This window comes from Nelumbo nucifera, chromosome 1 (assembly GCF_055504915.1).
Source record: "Nelumbo nucifera cultivar China Antique chromosome 1, China Antique-T2T, whole genome shotgun sequence".
Lineage (NCBI taxonomy): Eukaryota > Viridiplantae > Streptophyta > Magnoliopsida > Proteales > Nelumbonaceae > Nelumbo > Nelumbo nucifera.
In genome coordinates this window covers 14,242,057-14,261,961 of record NC_142649.1, presented here as the reverse complement: position 1 = coordinate 14,261,961, position 19,905 = coordinate 14,242,057, and the positions used below count along the sequence as shown (strand labels likewise).

General features: G+C 43.8%; 1 protein-coding gene and 2 non-coding genes across 3 annotated transcripts; 1 reads left to right on the top strand and 2 right to left on the bottom strand.

The window, feature by feature from the left end:
• Positions 1-3,195: 3,195 nt before the first annotated feature.
• Positions 3,196-4,017, bottom strand: LOC104588104 (uncharacterized). The gene is made up of 2 exons (XM_010245924.1): positions 3,702-4,017; positions 3,196-3,458 (listed from the first exon to the last, which is right to left on the bottom strand). Exons 1-2 carry the CDS (start codon positions 4,015-4,017, stop codon positions 3,196-3,198), a joined length of 579 nt encoding a protein of 192 aa, XP_010244226.1.
• LOC148802932 (small nucleolar RNA R71) lies at positions 3,530-3,636 on the top strand. The gene has a single exon (XR_016081655.1). It is a non-coding gene; the product is annotated as a small nucleolar RNA R71 (small nucleolar RNA).
• A 2,807-nt stretch (positions 4,018-6,824) lies between the features above and the next one.
• On the bottom strand, positions 6,825-6,931 carry LOC148802931 (small nucleolar RNA R71). The gene has a single exon (XR_016081554.1). It is a non-coding gene; the product is annotated as a small nucleolar RNA R71 (small nucleolar RNA).
• Between the last annotated feature and the right edge of the window lie 12,974 nt (positions 6,932-19,905).

Here is a 19,905-nt window from a genome sequence, read left to right as displayed (position 1 = left end):
GCACTTCCTCCCCAAAAATACATCTCCTTATCATTCCATTCATACAAATTTTATAAAGGTAGGGTTCATCCCACAAGTAACGCTTCACGTCACAGAAAAATTTCTTTTTCTGTTGATATGTCAAGTGAAGTGGCGCCACCTTTCTTGCCAGAAAATTAGCAAAATCAGCAAACCAAGGTTCATTTTTTATGTTAATCGCATACAATTGCTCATCTGGGAATTCATCATGCAATGGGAAATCATTAGTGTTTTCAACATAATTTTCATCAAGCCTTGATAAATGATCAGCTACTGTATTTTCACTACCCTTCTTATCCTTAATTTCTAGATCTAATTCTTGCAATAGCAGAATCTATCGCAACAGCCTGGGCTTTGCATCTTTTTTAGCAAATAGATATCTCAAAGCAGCATGATCAATGAACACGATGACTTTAGACAAGAGCAAATAAGACCGAAACTTTTCAATAGCAAATATTACTGCAAATAATTCCTTTTCAGTAGTGGAATAATTTCTTTGTGCTTCATTCATGGTCCTACTTGCATAATAAATGGTATAAAATTTCTAATCTTTTCTTTGCCCTAAAACTGTACCTAATGTATCATTACTTGCATCACACATGATTTCAAAGGGTAGTTCCCATACAGGAGCTGATACAATGGGTGATTGAATCAATTTTTCCTTGAGAGTGTTGAATGCATGCAAACAATTATCATCAAATTCAAAAGGTACATCCTTAATTAGAAGATTTGTCAAGGGTATTGCTATTTTAGAAAAATCCTTAATGAATCGTCTATAAAAACCTGCATGCCCAAAAAACCCCCAACTTCCTGTAAGGATTGAGGTGGATGAAATTTTCCAATCATTTCTACTTTATCTTTATCCACTTCAATGCCCTTGGATGACACTTTATGCCCTAGAACTATTCCTTCCTTAACCATGAAATGACATTTTTTCCAATTCAAAACAATGTTAGATTCCTCAAACCTTTGAAGTACCTGTTCTAAATTATGTAAACACACATCGAATGATGATCCATAAACGAAGAAATCATCCATAAACACTTCCATGAAATCATCAATGAAATCGCCAAACAAAGACATCATGCAACGCTGGAAAGTAGCCGGTGCATTACACAATCCAAATGACATCTCCTAAATGCAAATGTTCCATATGGGCAAGTGAAAAAGTATTCTCTTGATCTTCAAGTGCAATTGGTACTTGAAGATAACTAGAGTAACCATCTAAGAAACAGTAATATTCATGTCCTGCAAATTTCTCTATCATTTGATCAATAAATGACAAAGGAAAGTGATATTTCCTAATAGCCTCATTCAATTTCCTATAGTCTATGCACACCCTCCAGCCAGTTATTGTTTTTGTGGGAGTCAATTCATTATTTTCATTTAAAATTATAGTGGTCCCACCCTTTTTTTGCACAACTTGAACAGGACTTACCCATGATGAATCAGAGATAAGATAGATAATACCTGCTTCGAGCCATTTAAGAATTTATGTCTTCACTACCTGTTGCATTTTAGGATTTAACCTTCTTTGTGGATGTGCCTTGGGTTTGCAACCTTCTTCCATCAAGATTTTGTGCATGCACACCAAAGGGTTAATCCTTTTATGTCGGCAATGCTCCATTCGATAGCCAATATATGTTGCTTGAGCACCCTTACCAACTTTTCCTCTTGTAGACCTATCAAATTAGAATAAATAATCATAGGTAAGGTGGAACTTTCTCCCAAAAATATATATTTCAAATGAGAAGGTAAAGGTTTAAGTTCCAAAGCTGGAGGTGTTTCAATGGACGGTCGCAATTGCTTGGTAGAAGTCAGTCCATCCAGTGGTAAAAATTTTCCTTGTCTTGGCTTAAACCCTTCTTGACCAGCCTCCAAATAGTTCAAAACCTCCTTAATTTCTTCATCCAAGACCTGGTCAACCCTTCTTGACCAGCCTCCAAATTACGAATGAAACTTTCTAAAGGATCATCAAATTTATATGCGTTGATTTCAACTGCCCAAACATCAATGCAATCGATTGCATATATTTCATGTTCAATTGTGTTAGGATACTTCATGGTCTTAAATACATTAAATATTACTTCTTCACCATTGATCCTAAGAGTTAGTAGACATTTTTCCACATCAATTAAAGCATTACCAGTAGCAAAAAAAGTTTCCCTAAAATCAAAGGCATTGTCCTATCTTCCTCCATATCCAATACAATGAAGTCAGCAGGTATAATAAAATTGCCCACTTTGACTAAAACATCTTCTACTATTCCCCTAGGATATTTAACACTTCTATCAGCAAATTGCAAGGTAATAGTAGTAGGTGTTAGTTCATGCAGTTCAAGTTTTTCAAAAACAGAATACGGCATTAGATTTATACTAGCACCTAAATCACATAAAGCTTTCTCAAACTCAGTATCTCCTATGGTGCAAGGAATAGAAAAACTCCCTGCGTCCTTGAGCTATGGGGGCAATTTATTTTGAAGAATTGCTAAGCACTCTTTGTTAATTTTCACCATTTCGCACTCCTCCCATTTCCTTTTATTTGACATCTCCTCTTTCAAGAATTTGGCATATCTTGGCATCTGTAACAATACATCAAGAAGAGGAATGTTAATATGTATTTTTCTAAACACTTCTAGAATTTTTTTGAATTGTTTATCCAAATTAGCTTTCAAAACTCTTTTAGTTTAGGTGCACTCCCTTTGATCTCCATTTGTGAATCGGCTACCTCGACTTTTTCATCATCATCCTTGTTCTCGCCAATAGTCTTTCCACTTCTCAACGCAATGCCATTCACTTGCTCCCTTGGGTTCTTCTCTGTATTGCTAGGCATTCGTCCCTCTCTTCTTCCTGACAACATGTTCACAATCTGCCCCACTTGAATTTCTAAGTTCTTAATAGATGCCTCTTGATTTAAGAATATCTTTTTGTGATCTTGAAGCTTTGCTTCAGCAGTATTAATGAACATATAAATCATGTCCTCTAAATTTCTCTTCTTTTCTTGTGGGGGCGGCTGTTGTTGAAATCCCATGGGTGCTTTTTGTTGGTTGTTATTCCATGAAAAATTCGGATGACTCCTCCACCTTCGATTGTATGTATTCGAATAGGGGTTGAAATTTGGCCTGCCACCATGAGAAAAAAAATTAGCACTTTCGTCTGAAGCAAAAGGATTACCTACCTAACAATCAGAATTTATATGTCCCAATTGGCCACAAAGGTAACATGGATTACAAGATGACACATTTATTGTTGCAACACTAAGATTGTCTAATTTTTTATTCAAACTAGCAAAATGAGCAGATAAAGCTGCGAAAGAATCTATATGATGCACTCCCCTTCGATCAACTCGGTCATTATTCCATTGGTAGCTATTTGATACCATTTCATCGACTAGATCATAGGCTTCCTCTGGCGTTTTCCCCATGATTGTGCCTCCTGCAGCTGCATCGATAATGGAGCGATTAGATGGAGTAATACCATTATAAAAAATTTGAATTTGACGTCAAACTGGTATTCTATGGTGAGGACACTTCATAAGCATCTCTTTAAATCGTTCTCACGCCTCATATAGAGATTCCCTCTTTAGTTGAACAAAAGTAGCGATATCATTAATCAATTTTGCTGTTTAAGAGGGAGGAAAATAAGCCAAAAATTTTTTAGTCAAGTCGTTCCAAGTAGTGATACTTTCCGCAGAGAGTGAGTTAAGCCAATCCTTAACTCTATCACGAAATGAAAATGGAAAAAGTCTAAGCCTAATAGCATCATCGCTAACTCCATTATGCTTGAATGTGTCACATATTTCTAGGAAGTTAACAATGTGTGCATTAGGATCATCACTCAGCAACCCACTAAACTGAATACTCGTTTGGATTATTTGGACAATCGCAGGTTTGATCTCGAAATTATTGGCTTGAATCGTTGGCTTGCTGATGCTAGAAGTAGCCCCATCAATTGTTGGACAAGCATAGTCCAAAAGAGTTCGATTTGCTTCGTCTGCCATCTCAACTTCTTCTACTGGTTCGCCTTCTTCGACCTTCTCTCTCTCTTTACTTTTGTTTGCTCTTCTCAGTATGCAAAGGGTTCTCTCTATTTCAGGGTCGAATTCTGCTAGTTCTTCGCCTCTAGTGCGTGTCATACACTAATTAATCTGAACAAAGCAAGAATTTGAACACATTAAATAAAGAATAAAATCCAAATTAACCAAGGTTAACAAGTTCTAATATTCTTTTAGGATTAAATCCCGGCAACGGCGCCAAAAACTTGATAGTTATAACTATATAACCCTAGCAAGTGCACTAGTTATCAAGTAGTATAAAGATATCGTTCCCACCGAGCAGGCACGATGCCGCAAGGCGAGAGACGTGGGCACAGTCTCCAGGTTTGGCAGGTACGGTTGTCAGACAGGAAACCCCCTGCGATACGCCGAGCTGCTCTACAGTTACCTTACACCGAGCAGCTAGTGATATGCTAAGGAGCTCCTATCCGAGGCAGGTCTCTGAGGTGGCCTACCTAGGTTTGGACAGGGGCGAGCATATTCTAGCTAGGGAGCTAACGAGCTCAACCCAAAGTGTCTTCAGTTCGGGATGCTCCCTATTTGGGAGAATCTTAGCTCGGGGTGCTCCCTACATGGAGAGTCTTAGCTCGGGGCAACGGAGTATTATCTTGTAGCGAGCTACCATTTGTGGCGAGCTGTCAAGCTGGGTTATAGTGAGCTCGTTACGCAGAGTTGGAGCGAGTGATGTGAATAAAAATTATCATTTTTTTATCCCTAAATATTCATTCTTTTACACTTAATTAACACTTAATTGGACTCAGTACTCTTGTATTTCGATTCAGGGCAAGCAAAAAGGCGACAGAAGAGAAACAAGTCTAATCGGATGATTTTGCACAGTTTTGGAACCATTCAGTAATCTGAGCATAACTCTCAAATCCGGACTCCGATTCGGATTATGCAAAATGCAACGGAAAGATAAGGGAGAATTCCACAACTTTCATGTTTTGGGTTTTGATAGATTCGGTCTGCATCAAGGTCAAACTCGGGCCCAAAGAAGAAACAAATTTGTAGAGAAGCTCAGCTCACAGCTGAAGCCCAATTCGTAGAAAAGCCTTGTAGCAGCCCAATTTTTTAAAGAAACCCAACTCAAATTCAAAAATAAATAATTTTATCAGATTTAAATTTCAAATGTAATCCTAAAAAGATAAAGAAGATTGAGATTACTAGATAAGAGATATGATAGGATTAGATCAAAACTAATTAGGACTTTCTATTTTTTGGAATGAACTCGTAAAAGGAGTTGGAAACAGCCCCTCCCCCTAAACCTATATAAAGGGGGGGCAGACTAGCTTTAGGCATCAATCAATCCATTTTCGAAACAAAGCAAGAGGAGAAAAAGAGGAAGGTGGCGGCAAAGAGAAGGCAAGCTCATAGATCTCAGTTTCAAAGGCGACATCATGAGTTCTTTCTTACCCTGTGTTTGTTTTATTTCCTTTATCATAAATTAATTTATTTGTAGTTAGGGCTGTGGAAAGCCTAACCACAACAATGGATTGATTTTTATTCTGATTTATCCAAGATTGTTATTTTCATATTGTCTATGAGTAATTATGCATAATGCGATTAGGAGTTTGATCACCTCTTAATTGATTTGGTTTATATGAATGAATCGAGAGAGGAATTCATATAGTGGACTAAATAATTCATAGTGTGAATTGAATGGTATATATATGAATATATATACATGATTCATCTGATGACACAGGTTTTTCATAGAACTTACTGCATCTCTATCACGAGAACTCTAGTCGAGAGATCGAAGAGTTACTTGATAGACATAGATTTGATATATCCTGAGAGGGAATATTAAATAAATTTGGAAAAACTTCAGCTTATGAAAATAATAACTTATCTTGGTTAATCTAATAAATTGATATCCATTGGAAGGGTTAGGTGGACCAATAGTCCTAGCGTTTCCAACTAGATCGTTGCAAGTTGCCTTTGTTTTTATTCTTTCTTTTTCTATCTTTTCAGTAGTTCCTATTGTTAGAATTCGGTTGTTTGAATAATTGAGGGAAGCTATAGTTCTAATACTTATTTTGTTAAATCCTTGTGGGAACGATATCTTTATACTACTTGATAATTAGTGCACTTGCAAGGGTTATATAATTATAGCTATCAAGTTTTTGGCGTCGTTGTCAGGGATTTAATCCTAAAATAATATTAGAACTTGTTAACTTTGATTAATTTGGATTTTTATTTTTTTTCTTATATCATTATATTTTCAAATTCTTGCTTAATGTATGACATGCACTAGAGGAGAAGAGCTAGTAGAATTCAATCCTGAAATAGAGACCATTCCCATACTGTAAAGAGCCAACAAAAGTAAAGAAAGAGAAACGGTTGAAAAGGGTGAACTAGCAGAAGAAGAGATGGCAAAAGCAAATCGAACTCTTTTGGACAATGCTTGTCCAACAATGGATGGGGCTACTTCTAGCATTTGCAAGCCAACAATCCAAGCCAATAATTTCAAGATCAAGCCTGCGATCATCCAAATGATCCAAACGAGTATTCAGTTTAGTGGGTTGTCGAGTGATGATCCTAATGCACATCTTGTTAACTTCCTAGAAATATGTGACACATTCAAGCATAATGGAGTTAGCGATGATGCTATTAGGCTTAGGCTCTTTCCATTCTCATTACGTGATAGAGCTAAGGATTGGCTTAACTCACTCCCTGCAGGAAGTATCACTACTTGGAATGATTTGACTCAAAAATTTTTGGCTAAGTATTTTCCTCCCTCTAAAACAGCAAAATTGATTAATGATATCACTACTTTTGTTCAACTAGAGAGAGAATCTTTGTATGAGGCATGGGAACGATTTAAAGAAATGCTTAGGAAGTGTCCTCACCATGGAATACCAGTTTGGCGTCAATTTCAAACTTTTTATAATGGTATTACTCCATCTAATCGCACCATTATTGATGCAGCTGCATGTGGCACAATCATAAGGAAAACTCCAGAGGAAGCCTATGATCTCGTGGAAGAAATGGTATCAATTAGCTACCAATGGAATAATGACCGAACTAATCGAAAGGGAGTACACCATATATATTCTTTTACAGCTTTATCTGCACAACTTGCTAGTTTGAATAAAAAACTAGACAATCTTAGTGTTGCAACAATAAATGTGTCATCTAGTAATCCATGTGATCTTTGTGGCCAATTAGGACATTAATTATAACTGTCCGGTAGATATTCCTTTTGCTTCACATGAAAGTGTTAATTTTATTTCACATGGTGGCAGGCCGAATTTCAACCCCTATTTGAACAGATACAACCCAGGTGGAGGAGTCATCCGAAATTTTCATGGAACAACAACCAACAAAAAGCACCCATGGGATTTCAACAACAGCCACCCCCACAAGAAAAGGGAAACTTGGAAGACCTGATTTCTAAGTTCATTAATACTATTGAAGCAAAGTTCTAAAATCACAAAAAGAGATTCTTGAATCAAGAGGCATCTATTAAGAACTTAGAAGTTCAAGTGGGGCAGATCGTGAGCATGTTGTCAAAGAGAAGATAAGGACGATTGCCTAACAATACAGAGAAGAACCCAAGGGAGCAAGTGAATGCCATTGCTTTAAGAAGTGGAAAGACTATTGGCGAGACCCAGAATGATGATCAAAAAGCTGAAGTGACCAATTCACAAAAGGAGACCAAAGGGAGTACACCTAAACTGAATTTAGATGCTGTTAAACTCCCTCTCCCCTACCCTAGAAGAGTTTTGAAAACTAACTTGGATAAGCAATTTGAGAAATTTTTAGAAGTGTTTAGAAAAATACATATTAACATCCCTCTTCTTGATGTATTGTCGCAGATGCCAAAATACGCCAAATTTTTTAAGGAGGTGATGTCAAATAAAAGGAAATGGGAGGAATGCGAGATGGTCAAATTAAACGAAGAATGCTCAGCCATTCTCTAAAATAAATTGCCCCCAAAGCTTAAGGATCCAGTGAGTTTTTCTATACCTTGCACCATAGGAAATACTGAATTTCAAAAAGCCTTATGCAATTTACGTGCCAGTATAAATCTAATGTCATATTCTATATTTGAAAAACTTGGATTGCATGAACTAACATCTACTACTATTACCCTGCAATTAGCTGATAGAAGCATTAAATATCCTAGGGGAATAGTAGAAGATGTCTTAGTCAAAGTGGGCAATTTTATTATTTTTGTTGATTTCATTGTGTTGGATATGGAGGAAGATAGGACAATGCCCTTGATTTTAGGGAGACCTTTTCTTGCTACTGGTAATGCTTTAATTGATGTGCAGAAATGTCTACTTACTCTTAGAATCAATGGTGAAAAGTAGTATTTAATGTATTTAAAACCATGAATTGTCCCAACACAATTGAACATGAAATATATGCAATCGATTGCATTGATGTTTGAGCAATTGAAGTTGATACTGATGATCCTTTAGAACGTTGTAGTCTTAATTCTTATAAAAATGTGCAGGTCTTGGATGAAGAAACTAAAGAGGTTTTGAACTATTTGGAGGCCGGTCAAGAAGAGTTCAAGCAAAGACAAGGAAAATTTTTACCATTGGATGGACCGACCTCTACCGATCAATTGCGACTTTCCATTGAAACACCTCCAGCTCACACAAAACTCCTCCCATCTATTGTGCAGGCCCTATTCCAGATTTAAACCCACTCATGATAGATGAGAGGGGAAAACATCGGAAGTTGCAACTACAAGACCTGGAGGAACCGATTTATGATTAAAAACAGGGAAGTTTATTTTTTTATTTTTTTCTCTTCTTGTTTTTATAGTTAAGTTATTTCCACCTTTTCTTTTTACCTTACATTGAAGACAATACGTAGACTAAGTGTGGGGGAGAGAATTTGATAATTTTTTGGTTAACTCTAGCATGCTTCGATCATCACTTTTTAACATTTCTTTTTGAAATTTCTGCTCCCTACAAACTTGTTTTTGAATGATTTCAAACTATCATGAATTATGTGCTTAGGTTGAATAGACAAGATAGGTTGCAAGCATGAATAATTGAATTTTTTTTTTGCTACGATAGGTACCTCATTATTTTGAATGATCAATAGGCAAGATTCAATACAAATTTAACCCTTATGTGAGCTTTTGAGCAAATGAGCATCTTGCTCTAATTACTTTCCGGTTAAGTGTCAAACACAGTTTGATTATTCTAGAACTTGCTTTGTTAGACATGTTGAGACCACATTAATGAGTCAATGGATTAGAATGAGAATGGTGGTGCTCCTGTGAAATTTGAAAAAATGATAGTGCAAGATTGTTATTTTCAAAAAAAAAATTGTGACTACTGTGAGATGGAGCATAAAATGCACTCACACTAAAAGCGAAAGAAAAGGGTGAGATGGATCATAAAATGCACTCACCCTAGAAGCCAAAGAAAAGGGTGAGATGGAGCATAAAATGCACTCACCCCTAAATTTGGAATATATCCTGAGAGGGAATATTAAATAAATTTGGAATATATCCTGAGAGGGAATATTAAATAAATTTGGAAAAACTTCAGCTTATGAAAATAATACTTATCTTGGTTAATCTAATAAATTGATATCCATTGAAAGGGTTAGGTGGACCAATAGTCCTAGCGTTTCCAACTAGATCGTTGCAAGTTTTGCCTTTGTTTTTATTCTTTCTTTTTCTATCTTTTCAGTAGTTCCTATTGTTAGAATTCGGTTGTTCGAATAATTGAGGGAAGCTATAGTTCTAATACTTATTTTGTTAAATCCTCGTGGGAACGATATCTTTATACTACTTGATAACTATTGCATTTGCTAGGGTTATATAATTATAACTATCAGCGAGCTCGTTACACTAAGTTGTCACTTATGTCGAGTCACGTCCACGTGTCCCCTCATTATGAGGTCGAGCCAAATCACCCTCCATCAATTGCCCCCACTCCCCGGGCCAGGGGTCCTAACCTGGTGCGGGGAGTTCACGGCGTGACGGGTGGATTTGGCTCGAGGTTCAGGCCATCCAATCAAACAGTTCATCGGTCGAACCAGTTCTGCTACTCGGCTCAACCAAGTATAACCCAGGTCGCGTGCGGTTTACGCGCGGATGTCACGCGATCTATAGATTCCGTGAACGCCAAAAAATGCACTAAATTGATTTTGACCTTGAGGGTCGTGCAACCGGTTTTCTCAAGAACCATCAGATCTTCTTGATCTCGACCGTTGATCCCCTGACCTTGCGGCTATAAATATGGGGGGACCCGAGTCATTTTCACCGCCATAAGTTCACTAGCATTTGCCTTGAGGTCGCGGTTAAAGTCCTCAGCTCGGGTTTTCTAGTTCGTCAGTCTTCCAGTTCGGTCTCTCTTCTTAGCGAGTCTCCCTAGCTTTTCCTCTTCTCGAGGTCAAGTGCTGGACAAGTTCGGTCCACCTCTTCTCGAGGTCTCAGATATGAGGCGTGGGAGGCCTCAGATAACCCGACATCCACCTCTTCTCGAGGCCGGGTGCTGGACAAGTTCGGTCCCTCAACCATGACCGTAGATAGACTTAGGGCCCTAATACACAAGTACAACCTCCCGAGGGAGTATACCTATAACCTTCCCGCGGGCAACTTCCCTTGGGAACACGATCATGATGAGATCGTGATCTTCGGAGAATAGCTCATGGCTGGACTCCGTCTTTCTCTACACCCCCTAATCATAGAAGTCTTGAAGCACTTCGATGTCACCATAGACCAACTTCACCCGAACTCCATCCGGAATGTGGTCGGGACAATTTCTGTTTGCTTTGACTACGCCCTGCCCCTTGACCTCGACATTTTCTCCTCTATCTTATCCATAAAGAATAATGTTTCTTGCGTCCTTCCCGAGCATAGGCGGACCTATTACCTGTCCCCTCGCCCAGGCTACAAAATGTTACACGACCTCCCTAGTAAAATCCCGGCCTGGAAGTGGGATTATTTTGTAGTCCGCAATCCCGCGGGGTGGCCCTTCCCAACTCATTGGAGGGTGGCCATTCAGGACTCCGGCATTAGGCTGGACCTGAAAACAAGGGAGACGCTCCAATCTTGGGCGGAGGTCGGCCTCAACTACAAGGATTACATCGCCTAGGACAAGCGCATATAGGCCAGCCTGAGTCCTAGTAGGTCACCTTGGTTTAGAGTTAGTATTTGACCTCAGTAGTTGGTAGTTCTTCTTGGTAGCATCGATAATGTTGAGCTTTATTATAGGCCCCATGCAGCAACTCAGCGCGGGCAGGCTCTTCGGAAAGATGAAGGGGAGGAAGAAGCGGGCTGCTAAAAGAGCTCGCATCGAATCTCCACGGCCCCCGGCTCCCGAGCCCGAACAACCTCCGAGTGCTCCTCAGGTGATCGACCTGATCGAGGAGCCGAAGAGAAGCCCTCATGCACCCGAGGTGCCCTTGGAGCCCGCTCCTTCTACAGCTGTAGTTTCTTTGGGCAACGAAGGGGCAGTTTGGAGTATTTTGACTCCGGAATACAGCCTCCATAAAAGCAAGGGGGCGATATATGCTGATGAAGTCAAGAGCTGGTCCGAGCTATCGACCACTCAGCTCGGAGCTTGGGCCGCTACTCATTGCATGGTGGAAAGTCTTGTCTTGCCTTAATTTCTGGTTTTGTTGCTTTGTCGGTACTAACTAGTGCTCTTGGCAGGTGAACTCCAACGTGCATGCCCTGACTCTCTAATCCGAGAGGTGCTTGAACCGGGCCCTGGCTGCCGAGAGCTCGTCTCGCGAGGCTCATACCGAACTGAAGTTTGCTCACGGTCAGATCCACCGGCTAGAGAGCGACGCGATAGCTCAGAAAGAGTATATCAATGTGTTGATGTCGGAGAAGGAAGATTTGCTGTCGGGTGGAGAGCCTCGAGGCCGATGTTAAGGAACAAATAGAGATCCTCCTTAAGAGTTTGGACGAGGCCAAGGTGAAGGCCGTTGAGGACTATTAGAGCTCGAAAGAGTTCGATGGGGCGCTAGTGGAGGCCTACCGCAAAGGCTTCAAGCTCAGCAAGTGGTTGATCAAGCGCGAGTTCCCGCAACTCAACGTAAGAGCCATCACAACTTCGCGAATCACAGGAGAGGTAGCCCTCCAAGCTGCTGAGGACCCGGACTCCGAGGAGGAGGGTGATGATGACATTGGAGAGGTCAATGCCACCAATTAGGCTGGTACTTCCGCGGAGGCTTCGGGCAAGAGTGACGAGTCCCCTAAGTAGTCCAAGTGGTCTTTTGTATTTTGAGCCTGCGAGCTCGGCGTTTTTTGTTCCTTTTTTGTCCTTGTAATGAACTACAAAATTAATGAAATACTCTTTTTGCAAGTGTCGAGCAATTACCTCCTTTTTTATCATAATTATGTAATTTTCTCCGAACTGTTGAGTCATCGAGCTAGGTGATCGAGGTAGGGATTTCTTAGCTGTTACCCCGAATTGCCACCCCGTACATAGGAGTAATTTGCTGAAGTGAGCGACATTGTAGGGTATACGCCCGACCAGTCTGCACACAGGCTACATGTCATAACAACCATTACAGGTATCCATACCCGAGCTAGGTGTGCCTTACCACTTCGCCTATGCCAAAGAGGCGACTAGGTCTTTGATGGTGTCGAGGTCCTTTGTTAGCTCGGTATTTTAGCCCTTAGGCTGAGGGAGTGACTTATAGTCCACTCTCCTCTAGAGCTCGCCCATGCCAAGGAGGTGATTGGGTTTTGTAGTGTCGAGGTTTAGCTCGGCACTTTGGCCCTTAGGCTCGAGGAGCGACTTGTGGTCCACTCACTTCTAGAGTTCGCCCATGCCAAAGAGGCGACTGGGTCTTGTAGTGTCGAGGTTTAGCTCCGCACTTTGGCCCTTAGGCTCAATGAGTGACTTGTGGTCCACTCAGCTCGGTAATTACAAGTAATATTGCCTTAGGTTGACAATATTCCATGCCCGAGGTATCTGCTTCCCTTATAGGGTTTCAAGCTCATACGTTCCTTCCCCAAATACCCGCTTTGCTCGGTAGGGTCTTTCCCAATTTGGCCCGAGCTCTTACCAACATCGGGCTCAGGTACCATGACTTTACAAAGAACCAGGTCTCCGAAGCATAGGTTCCGCTTCTTAACCCTGGCATTATAGTATCGAGCTACTCTCTACAGGTAGGTCGCGGTCCTAATGTATGCGAGGTCCCGTACCTCATCAAGTAGGTCGAGGTTGGTGCATAGTTCATCCTTGTTTGCTTCATCGTCATATGCTTCTAGGCATAGCATAGGGACCTCAATCTCGGCTGGGATCACTGCCTCCGTGCCGTAAGTGAGGTTGAAAGGGGTCTCGCCCGTTGCGGTCTTCACTGTGGTTCGATAAGCCCATAGTACGCTGGGCAACTCGTCTACCCACAGTCCCTTAGCTCGGGCTAGACGTGCCTCCATTCTGCGGAGAATGGATCTGTTTATGACCTCCGCTTGACCGTTCGCTTGAGGGTGCGCCACCGAGGTGAAATTTTGTTGTATTCCCATGTCTTTGCCCCAGTTCTGGAACTTAATGTCCTCGAATTGTTTGCCGTTATCAGAGATGAGCACTCGGGCTAGTCCGAAATGGCAAACTATATTTTTCCAGAAGAAATTCTACACACTTCGCGTCGGGATCATTGTGAGAGGTTCGGCCTCCACCCACTTAGTGAAATAATCAACTGCTACCACTAAGAACCACCTTTGTCCTGTCGTTGGTGGAAACGGTCCGAGTATATCGATCCCCCATTGTGCAAAGGGCCACGGGTTGGTAAGGTACTTTAGGTCGGCAGCGGGCTGGTGGGGGATGTTGGCATGCTTCTGACACTTGTCACACCTTATCACAAACTCGATCGCATCTGCCTTCATCGTTGGCCAATAATATCCCTATCATAGCGCCTTCTGGGCAAGAGCCCTACCTCCATGTGTCCGCCGCACAAGCCCTCATGAGTGTCGCGGAGCACGAGCTCGGCTTTAGAAGGTCGTAAGCAGCACAGATAAGGGAGCGTGTAGGATCTTTGGTAAAGTCATCCGTCTATTATGACGTATTTGCCTGCCTGATGCTTTACCCTTCTGGCAGCATTACGATCTGTAGGGAGGGTCCCGTGTAGCAGGTAGCTCGCGAGTGGATCAACCCAGCTCGGCTCTGCTTGTATGACAGGAGCGACCTCCTCTACCCCCCCGAGAATGCTAGGCCGAGGCAGGTTCTCTATGTACACGGTTCTCATGGTGTTATCACTTGTGCTGGCTAATCGGGACAAGGCGTCGGCCTCAGCGTTCTCGGATCTCGAGATTTGCTTGATGAAGTATGACTGAAAATTGAGCAGAGCCTCTCTGACTTTGGCTAAGTAGGCGACCATGGTTGGCTCGCGAGCTTCATATTCGTCGGTGACCTGGTTGACCACGAGTTGGGAATCGCTGTAAATAACGATGTGCTTAGCTTTTACTTCACCCGCTAGGGCCAGCCCAGCTATCAACGCCCCGTACTCGCTTCATTGTTGGACGCAGCGAACTCGAAGCGTAGCGCATACTCCAATTTCACATCGCTTGGCCCGTACAAAACGATTCCAGCCCTGCTACCCTGTTGATTTGACGAGCCATCTACATGGAGGATCCAGGGCTCTTCATCCCAGGTCGGGTTCGATCTAACTAGGAGAGAGGCTGCACTGGTTGAAGCTTCCTCGTTGTGCTCGGGCTTGTCCGACCTGGGGACTTCGGTGCTGAAAGTGCATTCCGCGACAAAGTTGGCTAAGGCTTGGGCCTTGATAACAGTTCACGGCTTGTACTGGATGTCATACTTGCTGAGTTTGATGGCCCACTTCGTCAACCTATCGGAGACCTCGGACTTGAGCAAGACTTGCCTCAGAGGCTTATTGGTGAGGACGACAACCGTATGAGCTTGGAAGTATGGTCGAAGTCTCCGAGCTGCAACAACTAGCGCGTACGCCAACTTTTCGATCTCTGGATACCTTGTCTCTGCTTCCTGCAACACTTTTCTAACATAATAGATGGGTCGTTGGACCCGATCTACTTCTTTTATCAGTACCGATCTGACTACCTCGTCACTCGCGGAGAGGTACAACTCCAAAATATCTCCCTCCTCGGGTCGGGTTAACACCAGGATGCTAGCAAGGTACCTTTTGAGCTCGTCAAAAGCGAGCTGGCACTCTTGGGTCCATTCGAAGCCCTTGCTTCTTTTAATTGCCTTGAAGAAAGAGATGCAGCGATCTGCTGATTTAGACATGAAGCGGCTCAGAGCGGCTATGCGACCGTTCAACCTTTGAACCACCTTCAATTTCCGAGGTGGTGTCATATCTAAGATAGCCTTAATTTTATTAGCGTTGGCCTCAACGCCACGTCGGTTGACGATGTAACCTAAGAATTTACCCGAGGTGACACCAAAAGCGCACTTGTTCGGGTTTAATTTCATGTTAAACTTGCACAAAATTTCAAAAACAGAATGCAGATCTTTTATTAAATCATTCAAAAACTGGGTTTTGACGACCATGTCGTCTACATAGCACTCTACTTTTTTGCCGATCAACGACTCAAACAATCGGTTTACAAGTCTTGGAAAAGCTGCCTTGGCATTTTTCAGTCCGAAGGGCATGACCTTGTAACAGTACAGGCCGAGCTCGGTTATAAAGGTCGTTTTTTCCTCATCGACAGGGTCCATCCTGATCTGGTTGTAGCCCGAATAAGCATCCAAGAAGCTCAGCAACTCGTGCCCTGAGGTCGCATCCACCAAACGGTCTATCTTGGAAGTGGGAAGCAGTCCTTCGGGCAAGCTCGATTCAGGTCGGTATAATCAACGCACATGCGCCATTTACCGTTGGCCTTTTTTACCAGAACGGAGTTGGCTACCTAGCTCGAGTAATGGACCTCTCTAATGAAACCGGCTGCGAAGAGCTTCCCAACCTCCTCGTTGACTGCTCTCCAACGCTCTAGGGCTAGGTTGCGTTTCTTCTATCTAACGGGCCAAACTACAGGATCAGTGTTCAGTTTGTGAGTAATGACTCCGGGGTCTATGCCGGGCATGTCTACCGCGGACCATGCAAAAACATCTAAATTTTTAAGTAGAAAGCTTACTAGCTGAGATCGTAGAGGCTCCTCAATTGAAGCGCTGATCTAGAGAGTCTGAGCTGGATCATCTATCGAAGTAGGTACAACGACCGTCTCTTCAATGGGCATAGCTCACTCTTCATGCTGCTCTACAGGTCACTCCAACTCGAGGTCATCGGCCACTTTGGCTTTGCCTTTCAGGGCGGCGACGTAGCATTTGCGAGACTCGAGCTGGTCGCCCTGCGCTACCTCTACTCCGAAGTCCGTTGGGAACTTCATAGCCAAATAATAGGTGGACACCACTGCGTGTAAAGCGTGGGTGATTGGCCGACCTATTATGGCATTGTACGGGGAGGGAGTCGCGACCACTAGAAAAGTGTGGTCGAATCTCACAATACTAGGCCATGTGCCGACCTCCACAGGTACTGTAACTCTCCCCAAGGGCCTGACTTCCTCTCCGCTGAAGCCCACCAAGAGAGTGTTCGCAGGCTTGAGATCGCTTTCCCGAAGCTGAAGTTGGTCAAATGCAGCCTTGAAGAGTATATCCGCCGAACTGCCGGAGTCGATGAGGACACGCCTTACCTCAAAATCATTGATTCTCATCTTTACAACGAGCACGTCATCATGGGGGTACTGGACTCCGCGTGCGTCATCTTTGGTGAAGAAAATCGGTTCCTCCATCCTTGGCCACTTCGGGGGATTCCGCTCTTCTCTTTCGATCTCACGAGCCAAGGTCCTTGCTGCAGCTGAGGTGCAGCCCGCGACGATCGGTCCGTCGGTGATCATTTGGATTGTTCCCCGAACTGGCCTCTCTTCGGGTGGCTGCCTTTGCGGCTACTCATTTTGGCTGTTGCTGGACTCGGGAGTGTCTCTACCTTGCTCCCCCTGCCATCCTGTTTTATTATCACTTTGTACAAAATTTCTTAAATACCAGCGATGGATGAGTTCTTCTATCTCATCGCGGAGGTTTTTACAATTTTCGGTGCTATGACCGTGATCTCTATGAAAATGGCAATACAGATTTTTATTTCTAGTATTCGGGTCTCCTCTCATCCGAGGTGGCCACTTCACATAAGACGCATCTTTGATCGCCATGAGGATTTTTGCTCGCTTCGCGTTCAAGGGTGTGTAATTCGTCCTTTCAGCTGGAGGAGCTCGGAAAGACTGGTCTGGCTTTCCTCCCCGAGCTGGTTCTTTCTTCCTTTTAATGTCCCCGTTAGTTGAGGTCTCACCTTCTCTTTTCCTCTTCTCCAGTGCGTTCTTGTTCTTCTGGTTCATCTCCTCCTCTGTTCCGATGAACTGGTCCGCGAGCTTGAGGAATTTGGTTACATCCTTGGGCTTGTTGGCAACCACATGCCACTTGAACTCTTTGTGCGTTGTGCCTCTTTTAGCTGTTGTGAGCCTCACTGCGGGTCTAGATCAGGTATCTGCAGACATGCATCATTGAATCTCTTGATGTAACTACGGATAGATTCCCCCTCCCTCTGGACTATGCCGAGAAGGCTTTCTTGGGACCTCGGACACCTCTTGCTGGTGATAAAGTGTGAGGTTAAAATCTGCACGAACTGCGCCCAACTCTTAATTGTCCCGGGTGCGAGGTTTCTATACCATGTGCGAGCTATCCCTTTAAATGTAGTAGAGAAAGCTACACACATGCAAAACTCACCTGCTCCAATTAAGTGCATTTAGGACTGAAAAGAATCTATATGATCATTCGGATCGAATGATCCATCATACTTGTCCAGGGGAGGTACCTTGAAATCTTTTGGCATTGGGACGGCTAGGAGTTCGAGAGACAGGGAAGATGGCACAAAGAGGAGCGGAGTGGCTTTCACTGCTCCCGAGCTCGCTTCCTCCATTCCTTTGAGGAGTTCGGGCAAGTTCTGGATTGTAGCTCGGCGAGCTCTACGGTGTCTCCATTGCTTCTTTGTCGGCTCCGCATTGGTGCTGCTGGCCTCCGTGTTGTCAGGCATAGTTCTCGCAGGGAGTGGCCCAAACTATTGGCGATGGCTGTGGATTGAGGGACCTTGTCTAGAGTCCGCGGCCAGGACCTCGAATCGGTTTTCTACGAGCGGGATCTCAAACTCTGAAAGCCGAGGTGATGCGGGTCTATTAGGCTGAGAATCTCCCGACTTGACCATGCGCGGCGAGGTGGGAGTAACTGGTTTCTCCCTCCTGCCGCGGGACGAGACTTGGCTCCTAGGGGGATTCTGGGTCTGGGAGGTCTCTCCCCGGCAAGAGGGGTGTTCGCTCTGACGGCGAAGCTTAGCTTGCTGTGTGGCTGGATGCTGAGGTGGAACCGGTTGCTGGTTCTGATGCAGTAGTGGGAATTGCTGCTGGTACTGCTGTTGATAAACATGGTGCAATGTTTGTTGCTGATACAGTTGGAGCTGCTGAACTTGTTGCATTTGATCTTGTATAGCTCACATGCAGTGCATCAGGTCTTCGAGTTGGTTCTGTCCGGCTACCGGGGGAACAGACGGTTCGGCGAAGGTTGTACCTACCATGGAAGGGAGTGGAGCACTCACTGGTGCCGTGATCTGAGGCACGTTTAGAGTCGGGACCTCATCCACAAAGAGAGGTACGATGAACTGACCGACGCACACCGTCGGGATCTGAGGTAGCTCCCCGGAAGTGTTCATATTCGCACTGCGTCCGGCGTTGCTGGAGGAAGCCATGAAAATTTGACTGAAAGTGCTTGGTGGAAAGAGGCTTTTTGAAGCGGTCCCCACAAACGGCACCAATTGATGGTGCGCAATCTGGTCACTCCTAGCTGGAAGTGGCTGCGCTCCTAGCTGGCGACGAACGACAGGTAACTGTGATGGAAGAAGAAGGAACTCGGAGGACTCACCTGACGGGAACACTCCGATGATTAAGTTAGTAATCGGATTGAAAGCTGAGAGAGAGAGAGAGAGAGTTGTAGAGAAATTAAAGAGCTAGAGTGATGATCACGCAATACCTTCGCCCCTGGGGGTCGGGGTCCATATATACTAGTATCCTGACATGTTAGGTGCAACCGCCTTCGAATCTCTGCTGCAGCGATCTGCTGTCAAATAACAGCTTGGAGTGGTTGGCCGTTATTTGTCAGAGTTGAGCTGGTGGTTAAAGGTGATCGTTGCAGAGTACGGTCCTGCCAGACAAGAAACAACCTCCAGGGTTGGCAGGCACGATGCCGCCAGGCGAGAGACGTGGGCACAGTCTCCAAGTTTGGCAGGTACGGTTGTCAGGCAGGAAACCCCCTGTGATACGCCGAGCTGCTCTGCAATGAGCTACCTTACACCGAGCTACTGGTGATATGCCGAGGTGCTCCTATCCGAGGCAGGTCTCCGAAGTGGCCTACCTAGGTTTGGACAGGGGCGAGCTTATTCTGGCTAGGGAGTTGACGAGCTCAACCTGAAGTATCTTCAGTTCGGGATGCTCCCTACTTGGGAGAATCTTAGCTCGGGGTACTCCCTACTTGGGAGAGTCTTAGCTCGGGGCAACTGAGTATTGTCTTGTAGCGAGCTACCATTCGTGGCAAGCTGTCAGGCTGGGTTATAGCGAGCTCGTTACGCTGAGTTGGAGCGAGCTCATTACGTTGAGTTGTCACTTATGTCGAGTCACGTCCACGTGTCCCCTCATTATGAGGTCGGGCCAAATCACCCTCCATCACATCCCACAAGCATTTCCAGATAAAGTGTGATCTTTGGGTCAATTTTTAATTTCCATAACTCCTTCCAGGGCACTTTGTTTTGACTATTGATTCTGATTCTGATTGCAGATTGGTTTTCAGAATGGAACTCAAATCTTTCTCTGCTAGCAATGAAATAGGCCAACTTGAC